The sequence below is a fragment of the Heterocephalus glaber genome, unplaced genomic scaffold (genome assembly GCF_053883595.1).
Source record: "Heterocephalus glaber isolate CG9 unplaced genomic scaffold, H.glaber_assembly_v1.0 deba00000718, whole genome shotgun sequence".
Lineage (NCBI taxonomy): Eukaryota > Metazoa > Chordata > Mammalia > Rodentia > Bathyergidae > Heterocephalus > Heterocephalus glaber.
Genome location: NW_028258159.1, coordinates 39,673 through 49,808, shown reverse-complemented (window position 1 = coordinate 49,808; position 10,136 = coordinate 39,673). Strand labels below are relative to the sequence as shown.

General features: G+C 44.9%; 1 protein-coding gene and 1 pseudogene across 1 annotated transcript; one reads left to right on the top strand and one right to left on the bottom strand.

The window, feature by feature from the left end:
• Positions 1-402: 402 nt before the first annotated feature.
• Positions 403-3,674, top strand: LOC147829173 (exosome complex exonuclease RRP44-like; annotated as a pseudogene).
• Positions 3,675-5,154: 1,480 nt separating this feature from the next.
• Positions 5,155-9,728, bottom strand: LOC147829172 (uncharacterized). Its single transcript, XM_087206775.1, has 3 exons — positions 9,622-9,728; positions 6,681-7,685; positions 5,155-5,207 (listed from the first exon to the last, which is right to left on the bottom strand). Exons 1-3 carry the CDS (start codon positions 9,683-9,685, stop codon positions 5,203-5,205), a joined length of 1,074 nt encoding a protein of 357 aa, XP_087062901.1. The 5' UTR covers positions 9,686-9,728; the 3' UTR covers positions 5,155-5,202.
• Positions 9,729-10,136: the final 408 nt, after the last annotated feature.

The following is a 10,136-nucleotide window of genomic DNA, read 5'->3' as shown; positions in this document are numbered from 1 at the left end:
TGTTCTATAAAATCTGGTGCCCTGACACTAGGTGCACACGAATTCATAACCCCCGTGTTCATATTCAATTGATTTCTGGGACATTACAGAGCGGCTTTTTAAACCTCTTACAGTTTGCATCTTCAAATCAACTTTGTCCGAGAGAAATAGAGATTGCTCACTTTTGATTTCTATTTGTTTGGAATCCTATTTTATACTCATTCACATTCAGTCAAGAGTGCTTTTATTGGTGAGGTGAATTTCTTGTAGACAAAGTGTAAGTGAGCGTCCGGCTCGGCGTTTTTGGGCGAGCGTGCTCGCTAGTACCCGGGAACGGGAAGAAGAGAAGTCCCCGGGGTGGGACTTAGTGGCGCCGGAAGCGTGCTGTGGCGGTCTGGACCCCGCCGCTGACCACGAGGCGAGATGCTCAAGTCCAAGACGTTCTTTAAAAAGACCCGGACCGGCGGCGTGCTGAAGATCGTGCGCGAGCACTACCTGCGCGATGACATCGGCTGCGGGGCTCCCGGGCGCGCGGAGTGTGGCGGGGCGCACGGGGGGCCGGCGCTCGAGCTGCAGCCCCAGGACCCGGCAAGCAGCCTCTGGCCGCGGCCTCACTACCTGCTGCCTGACACCAACGTGTTGCTGCACCAGATCGATGTTCTGGAGGACCCTGCCATCAGGAATGTAATTGTGCTACAAACACTTCTCCAGGAAGTGAGAAATCGGAGTGCCCCTGTATATAAAAGAATCCGGGATGTGACTAATAACCAAGAAAAGCATTTCTATACGTTCACTAATGAGCACCATAGAGAGACCTATGTAGAACAAGAACAAGGAGAAAATGCTAATGATAGAAATGAGAGAGCCATTCGAGTAGCAGCAAAATGGTACAATGAACATCTGAAGAAAATGTCGGCAGAAAATCAGCTGCAAGTTATCTTTATAACCAATGATCTCAAAAACAAAGAGAAAGCTGTAGAAGAAGGAATGCCAGCATTCACATGTGAAGAGTATAGAAAGAGCCTAACTGCTAACCCTGAACTCATAGATCGTCTTGCTTGTTTGTCTGATGAAGGGAATGAAATGGAAAGTGGAAAAATAATATTTTCAGAGCATCTTCCCTTAAGTAAGCTACAACAGGGTATAAAATCTGGTGTATACCTTCAAGGAACATTCAGAGCTAGCAGGGAAAATTACTTAGAAGCTACAGTGTGGATTCATGGAGACACTGAAGAAAATAAAGAGATAATTGTACAAGGACTTAAATATCTAAACCGAGCTATTCATGAAGATGTTGTGGCTGTGGCCCTTCTCCCCAAGAGTCAGTGGGTAGCGCCGTCTTCTGGGGTGTCGCGGTCTGGCCGCAACCTGTCGAGCAAGACCTGAGTGGGGACGTAAGGATTGAGAAAGAAGAAACAGAGTGACGGGAGGGCCCACAAAGACCCAGCGAGCAAGTTTATTTCCACCTCTCTTTTATACATTCAGTGAGTAAGGTCATTAACCATGACCTTTATCCAAAAACACCTGCTTCCTTGTTTGCTAGTTTTCTAGACACTCCTTGCCCTCAGGGGCTACTTTGTTTCAGGGGGTTACAGAAGGTTCATCTTGTTGCCAGGGCAATCTCTAAAGGTAAACATCGGAATTAGCGAAGACATGGTTCCCCATAACACAGTCTCCTGGATATTTATAACAGAGGGTAAAGTTAAAATGAAGCTTTTTGGCTGACACCGCTCCCCACACTGGGGTGTTACAGGATGAAGGTCAAAATGAAGATGATGTGGAAAAAGAAGAGGAGAGAGAGAGCACTTGCTTAAGACTGCTATAAATGAAAAAATGTTAAAGCCCACAGGTAGAGTTGTAGGAATAAGAAGAAGGAATTGGAGACCTTATTGTGGCATGCTTTCCAAGTCTGATATTAAGGAGTCAAGAAGACATCTCTTTACACCTGCTGATAAAAGAATTCCCCAGATTCGGATAGAAACCAGACAGGCTTCTGCATTAGAAGGACGGCGAATTATTGTTGCTATTGATGGTTGGCCCAGAAATTCCAGATATCCAAATGGACACTTTGTAAAAAATTTTGGCGATGCTGGAGAAAAAGAGACTGAAACAGAAGCTTTGTTATTTGAACACGATGTTCCTCATCAGCCTTTCTCCCAGGCTGTTCTTAGCTTTTTGCCAAAGATGCCCTGGAGCATTACTGAAAACATGAAAAACCGAGAAGACCTAAGGCATCTGTGTTTGTAGTGTGGATCCACCAGGATGCACTGATATAGATGATGCTCTGCATTGTAGAGAGCTCAAAAATGGGAATTTGGAGGTTGGTGTTCACATTGCTGATGTTAGCCATTTTATTAGGCCAGGAAATGCCTTGGATCAAGAATCAGCCAGAAGAGGAACAACTGTGTATCTCTGTGAAAAGAGGATTGACCTGGTTCCAGAGTTGCTTAGCTCTAATTTATGTTCCTTAAGGTGTAATGTTGACATGCTGGCATTTTCATGTATTTGGGAAATGAGTCACAATGCTGAAATCTTAAAAACAAGATTTACCAAAAGTGTCCTTAACTCAAAGGCTTCTCTTACTTATGCTGAGGTGCAGATGAGAATTGATTCAGCAACCATGAATGATGATATTACCACTAGTCTCCGTGGACTAAATAAACTCGGTAAAATTCTGAAAAAAGGAAGAACTGAGAAAGGGGCTTTGACATTTTCTTCTCCAGAAGTTTGATTTCACATGGACAGTGAAACTCATGATCCTATAGATCTACAGGCCAAGGAACTTAGAGAAACAAATTCCATGGTGGAAGAATTTATGGTACTTGCTAATATCTCTGTGGCAAAAAAAATTCATGAAGAATTTTCTGAACATGCTCTGCTAAGAAAGCACCCTGCCCCCCCCCCATCAAATTATGAAATCCTTGTTAAGGCAGCTAAGTCCAAGAATTTGGAAATTAAGACTGATACGGCCATATCATTGACTGACTCTTTGGACCGAGCCGAGTCTCCTGCTTTTCCATATCTAACACTCTGTTAAGAATACTGGCCACTCGCTGTATGATGCAAGCTGTGTACTTCTGTTCTGGAATGGATAATGATTTCCATCACTATGGCTTAGCATCTCCAATATACACTCATTTTACTTCTCCTATCAGAAGATATGCAGACATCATTGTTCACCGGCTGTTGGCTGTGGCTATTGGGGCTGACTGTACTTATCCAGAGTTGACAGACAAACACAAGCTTGCAGATATTTGTAAAATCCTCAATTTCTGGCACAAAATGGCTCAATATGCTCAGCGTGCATCAGTGGCTTTTCATACGCAGTTATTTTTCAAAAGCAAAGGAATAGTAAGTGAAGAAGCCTATATCCTCTTTGTAAGAAAGAATGCTATATTGTGGTGTTAATTCCAGAGTATGGTTTAGAAGGGACAGTTTCTTTTGAAGAAAAGGACAAACCAAAACCACAGCTTGTTTATGATGATGGGACCCTTTCACTTAAAATAGGAGGGACGGTGTTCCATGCGTTTGACAAAGTTAAAGTGAAAATCACGTTAGACTCATCTAATCTTCAGCATCAGAAAATCCGAATGGCCCTGGTAGAACCACAGGCACCAGGAATAAGCATCCCGAATGAGATTTCAAACATGGACATTAATGAACCAGAGGAAAAGAAGAGGAAGCTTGAAAAGTAGCTACTTTCAACAGCAAACTTCGAAGACTTCCTTTATAAAAACAAATAACTTGAGAGAATACTTCTGAGCTCTGTGATAGTTTGTTACTTTTAAATTCATTTTGATAATGTCAGAAATTTGCATTTTTATTGAACTGTTGACTGTCTTATCATGCTACTTCATTTTTAGATTGAGCAGAACTATTTATGCAGAAAAATTCAATTGAATAGCCATCACTTAAATCGTGACAGGATAGCACCTTCAGGGATCTGTAAAGACCATTTAAATGGAGCACTCATCTGCTCATTGAAGAGATTAATTTTGCATAAGTACTTTGATTATTTAATATTTTAAAAAACTATTTCCCTACAGAAGGAAATAGGCAAATAACAATTCTTCCTAAATTTTGAAAGCTGTCAGTGTTTGGTACATAATCTCCTTTGCCATTTTAATTTTCCAAACTTACACAGCAAGTATTTCCCCACTATGATAAAAAGTCTCTTGTGGTCCTTGAAAGGCTGTGAATATTTGGGAATTGGTAGGAAGACAAACAGGGTATTTTGACCTGACTGGGAAAATAGTTTGTTGTTACCAGGTAGTAAGTGCGATCATCATCCTTGACCTTCAGCTCCAAAGTCTCCCCAAAAGAAGATATTAAAACTTAGAACAGATGGTACTTGAAATGTCTCCTTCTTGTTACTTATAAAAAACAGACAGTGGCTTTTAAATTGCGATTGTATCAGATTGTATATGAGAAAGAGAATTGTATTAAGGACATGTTAAAAGGAACCTATTAAAATAAGCATTTGGTGTAAAAAAAAAAAAAGTGTAAGTGAAGTCTTTCAAACACCACTATATCCTGGTCGAATGGTATCTATCCTAATTCTGACTTGTATATTAGGTGGACAGGTGTCCAAAGATTTCAAAAATGAAAAGAGTGAGACCTTATTATCCTGTCCTACCTCATTGGTTAGATCATGCTGCCTCTTCTGTGAAATCCCTTCAGGTGTGGACAAAGAATGGTGGGGCATGGGGAGAAGGAAGAATTGGGCAACAATAAGATAGAGGGAAGGAGAGAAATAGGCTCCAGTGAGAAGGGGCCCACGAATACATTTGTGTCCCAAGAAAGCAGGTTCAACTATGCTGGAAATATTAGGGATGCTTCAGAACTTGCTATCACTTGCTGTACATATTCTGTTTCCAGAACATTTAACAATTATTAATTGATATTCTGAGAGTATTTTTTCAAATTGCAGTTTTCCCACAGAGTCCAGGAAAATACTAGGACAGTGCCTGAAAGTGAAAGAATGACCTCACCTTTCCACCTGTGTGCTGGCTTAGGCAAAATGTAAGGAAAACAACCATGACAATGACCATGGGCCTCTGAATGTTGTTAGCAATGGTTGTGAAATTCAAGATTCTCCAGTACCGAGAGAGAGGAGACGGCAATCAGAAATGGCATGCTGATTATTTTATTAGAATATTGATGATGCAGTTATGACTGCGTTCTTCCAACGGGGTCATGTTCTGAAGGACGTCACCTTCTCATTCACTCTGTGAAAGCAACAAACAAGCAAGAAGGTTACAGAGGAGAAGTGACAGACAGTTCAAGAGGCTCCCAATATCTAGCTGGCATCACAGAAATGCAGCAGGTGAGACCCAGACATGTCTTCCTCTGACCTTCTTCTTCCCCTTTCCTTCCTAATTTCTGCCTGTCAGTTCTTCTTAGGCACCCAGGACATAGTGTGCTCTCGATCGTTCTTTGTGAAATGAAGAAATAAAGATGATTCCTAAGCTGTTTATCTTTTAGTTGCTACAGAAAATTATCAAAGGAATATTTACAAAGAGGATCACTGCAACACCTAATTCCAGGAATGGAATTTCAACCAATCAAAGTGACAACTAATGGGTTGGATTGATTCAAAATTATGGTAAAACTAAAAATTGGAGTAGTGTACAATTTATAAAACAAAGTAAGAAGAATGTAAGAAAGATTGATGGAAAAGGAAGAGAAAAGAAGAGAAGAAGGAGGACAGGAAGAAAGGAAAAAGGAAGGATGGAAAGAGGGATGGCTGGAAGGAAAGAAGGAAGAGAAATGCAGAAAGGGAAAGGTAGAAAGGAAAGGAAAAAGGGGAGGAGGGAAAGAGGGCTGGAGTACGGATGGAAAGAGAAAGACAACAGAAAGATCTGGATAACTCTGTGAGCTGACTTGGATGTTCACTACAAAATATGTTATGCCCAATGGGCCACACAGATCCTTGTGGCATCATTTTTAAGCCAGAATACCAGCATGACTTGCTTATATGTGTACAACTGTTTCAAAGAGGATGTGTGCAGGAAGTTATGATGCTGTGGGCTGGGGATGTGGGAGGTGGGATAAGACCAGCCTTCCAGATTCAGCTTCATGCCCTTCTCTTCCAGGAGCTTCTTTTCCATCTTGGGCATGGATTCCATTCATGGTAAGGATGTCCAAGTCAAGGTGACATGTAAGAGCACAGACGTGAATGTGACTCAGCAGGGGCACTGGCACTGCCAGTTGTGGTGTGAGATGGAACTGAGCTAAGTGTGTTCAGGTGGAAATGTGACATTGGAAGTCACTGGCACTGCGAAGGAGGCAGAGGACCAAGGGGGAGAACATGGCACCACTTCCTCTAAAGAACACCACTAACCATTTGGCAAAAGACAATTCTGGGGCAGCGTTCCTGAAAATCACTACTATCATGGGAGATTTGTAAAAAGAAAGGTTCTTGCTGGGCTAACCCTGAAGATCTGAATGACAATACTAAAAATTGGGCTTCAGTGACCACATCAACTGAACTTCATGCCAGATGAATGGCTGTCACACTGCACTTTAATAAGTATTGGAGTTAGGGCCAGTGTTAAAGAGAGAGCTTAAATCTCACCTGGAACTGCACTGAGATCATTGAGCTCAATCCCTGGGGTATTCTGGGTGGTTTATCCTTTGAGGGAAGTTGGGACGCACAGTGGGGCCTTCCAGGATGTCATGAGGAAAATACAGCTGCTTACCTTCTTCCTGGGGTGGACCTTGCTGGTTTCCAGGACGAGGAGGACGATTGGGCCGCTGCTGACCTCCTTGTGGGGGTGGACCTTGCTTATATAAAGAACGAGGAGGGCGATTCTGTGGGCCTCCTTGTTGGGGTGGGCCCTGCTGGTTTCCAGGAGGAGAAGGACCACTGGGCTGCTGCTGACCTCCTTGTGGGGCTGGACCTTGCTGATGTAAGGAACGAGGGGGGCGATTCTGTGGGCCTCCTTGTTGGGGTGGGCCCTGCTGGTTTCCAGGAGGAGAAGGACCACTGGGCTGCTGCTGACCTCCTTGTGGGGGTGGACCTTGCTGATGTAAGGAACGAGGGGGGCGATTCTGTGGGCCTCCTTGTTGGGGTGGGCCCTGCTGGTTTCCAGGAGGAGAAGGACCACTGCGCTGCTGCTGACCTCCTTGTGGGGGTGGACCTTGCTGATGTAAGGAACGAGGGGGGCGATTCTGTGGGCGTCCTTGTTGGGGTGGGCCTTGCTGGTTTCCAGGAGGAGAAGGACCACTGGGCTGCTGCTGACCTCCTTGTGGGGGTGGACCTTGCTGATGTAAGGAGCGAGGAGGGCGATTCTGTGGGCCTCCTTGTTGGGGTGGGCCCTGCTGGTTTCCAGGAGGAGAAGGACCACTGGGCTGCTGCTGACCTCCTTGTGGGGGTGGACCTTGCTGATTTAAAGAACGAGTAGTGCGATTCTGCTTCTCGTCTCCTTGTTTGGGTGGTCCATGTTGTTGTCCAGGAGGAGGAGGTGGAGGAGGTGGAGGAGGCTTAGGCTGGCCTCCGGGTTGGGGTGGTTTTGGACGTGGTCCAGGAGGAGGAGGACGAGGATGTGGCTTGGGTGGTTTCTCAGGTTTATCATCACCCTCTTCTTTGCTATCACCCTCATCTTCACCATCGCCTTCATCTTCACCATCGCCTTCATCTTTAACATCATCATCCACTGGAGTCTCGTGTGCCAGACCAAAGCCCTGGTGTTGGTCCTCAGACTCTGTGTGGTCATAGCAAAGGATAGATGAGCTCAGTGGCAGAAGACTCTCCTTCTCTACCTCTCTGACCTGGTCACATGCTCTCCTGCTTCCAGACCAGCCTCTTGGCTCCCTCTCTTTCACCCAGTCCCTTTCCACAGAGAGCTTCTCCAGACCCACTCACTAAAGACAGGCAATATGTGCAAAATCTCAGCCACTGGTAATTGAGAGTATGATTTCTCTCCGTTTGTCAGAAAAAGAAAAGTTGGACACCTGGAGTAAACAGAGGACATGGCTAAGACACATAAGAAGCAAAGGGGAAGGATTATCATGTATGCTGCCAGTTGTATTAGTGGAGACAGTATTGTAATAACTTTCTGCCTGTGAATCCAAGTCAGGACATGTAGGTTCTATGTAGAAATTTAGCTAGGTGCTGAGCAAGAGCCCTGGACTCCTGTGGAGGAAAACTGCAGAGATAAAAGAGACAGAAAGTGACGGTTCATATAGGATTCTTTGAAAAGTGGTGGCCATGTATTTATCATCTACAAGGATAGAGCTGAGTGGAGAAACATAGAAGAAAATGAGATAGTCTCATATTTCTGGGCATTTCACAGATGGCCATAGGTGTCTGAGAAGGAACATCGGCAAGATAGTAACCAGGGAGTGACTCTCAGCTCCGCAGAGGAGCTGAGGAGCAAAATCAGGATGCATCATGTGTCAGCGATCACTTCTGTGTGAGGACATGGGGAGCCTCCTCCTGGTGTCACTAGAGCTGGTCCTCCCGGTTACTGAAATTGTGAGCCAGGTCACAGTCCTCAGAATGGCAGGTGGGGAGGGTTTGTCTGTATCTCTAAGGGGAGTATGACAATCAGTCATGCCCAAAATGAAAGATCAACCTAATAAGACATTGCAGGATGGCAAAATATTCAAGGAAAGAAGGAAGAGAAGGTTGGCTGAGGATGAATGGGCCTGTACATGACACTAGGGAGGAGGAGTCTTCACAGGTGACCTCTAGGATTAAAAGCACAGATGAAGTGAAAAGTTCACTGTCAGTCTTTCGGGGCTCACAGATGCCCTATGAGGAAAGGTGATTTGCAATCCCAACATGAACATCCCCAAGTGAACCCTCTGTAGTCCACAGCCACTCTCTGTGCTCATCTCCTTGCAAAGTGAAGGATGTCTAAGGGTTTCCAGGGCAGTTGCTAGGCTGAGTCTCAAACACTTCTCACTACACCTTTGTCAATCCTCCTGTTTTTTCTCTAGAATCCCCCAAACATCACTGCTTCTTCTTTTTAAGTATTTCAGTTATTTCCATATCATATTTCTTGTTGCTCTGCCCTCCTCCTTCATTAAATCCTTTGCTCAAGTCAATGTTCTGCCTCAAGAAAGGAAACCAGCATTAAACAATTGTGGACAGAGTTACACAACTCCTCCCTGCACACTGAAATACTGTATGTGGTGGAGAGAAAACTAGGAAAATGATCCCTGATATTTCTCCGTCATTACACAGGTACTGAAATCTGTTACCCACTTCATTGTCTTTGAAATGACTCTTCTGTGTGTGCTTCTCTATAGTGAGTCCTGAATTCCCTTGGCAGAAAGGCTCCCAGCACCCTACCCGGATTTAGGTCAAGTCCTCACAGCTGGGCTCCCCTGGATGGGTCCTCCCATCATCCCACCCATCCTTCACAGCACAGAGAGCTGTATCAACAAACACAAAGCTAACCTGGTCATTTCTCTGATCAAAAGTTATAGTGGTACCCCTATTACCTTTCATAAAAGTAGAAGGTCTTGATGTGGAATGGGGACAGAATGGATCTTAACCCTGCCTTAAGAACTCCACCGGCCTGTATTTCCTTTTGTTGCTTTCCCTTGGTGACGCACCCTCTCCACCTCTGCAGTGTGGTCTCCTGAGCCCCAAGCAGAGTCCCATCACAGCCTCACCCCGCTCCCTTGTACCTTTGTATGAGCTCTCAGCTGAGCTCAGGGCCAGCAGGGCCGCTGTCAGTAGAACCACCAGCATCTTGCAGGAGGCTCTGGAGTTGCTCCCGAGTCTGTGCTGGGGAGACGGGGAAGCTCCCTTTATAAGGAGGAGCAGCACAATGGCGCCTTCAGCTCCATGCTCTGTGACCTCACAACTAAAATACCAGGATGACATGCATCCCTTGTTTCTGTCTGGGACAACAGCCCAGTAGGATGCATGGGAAGGAGCTTGTTCTCAATGATTTCTAAAAGCTGCAACATGTGATTTGGACAACAGGCTTGGTGGAACTTTGTCCATGCCTTAGGCACAGCTAACAGAAATGAAGTTCCATGATTGTGTGAGCTGCCACGTGTTTGCCCATGCTGTGCCTTTGTCCCGTCCTCTGCATTTCTATTTGAATACAAGGCTTGGTGTGAACATGTACATTCGGCTCAGCAGTGATCCTGTCAGCCCAATTGACCTGGTCAATAGCTAGGGTTGTCATTATTCC

What these genes read in the sequence shown, in the direction of transcription:
- LOC147829172 (XM_087206775.1), bottom strand. Translation starts at nt 9,685, where the DNA reads ATGCTGGTGGTTCTACTGACAGCGGCCCTGCTGGCCCTGAGCTCAGCT. An exon ending in AGCTGAGAGCTCATACAAAG is followed by an intron (nt 7,686 to 9,621) that starts GTACAAGGGAGC and finishes ATGACCACACAG; the next exon opens with AGTCTGAGGACCAACACCAG.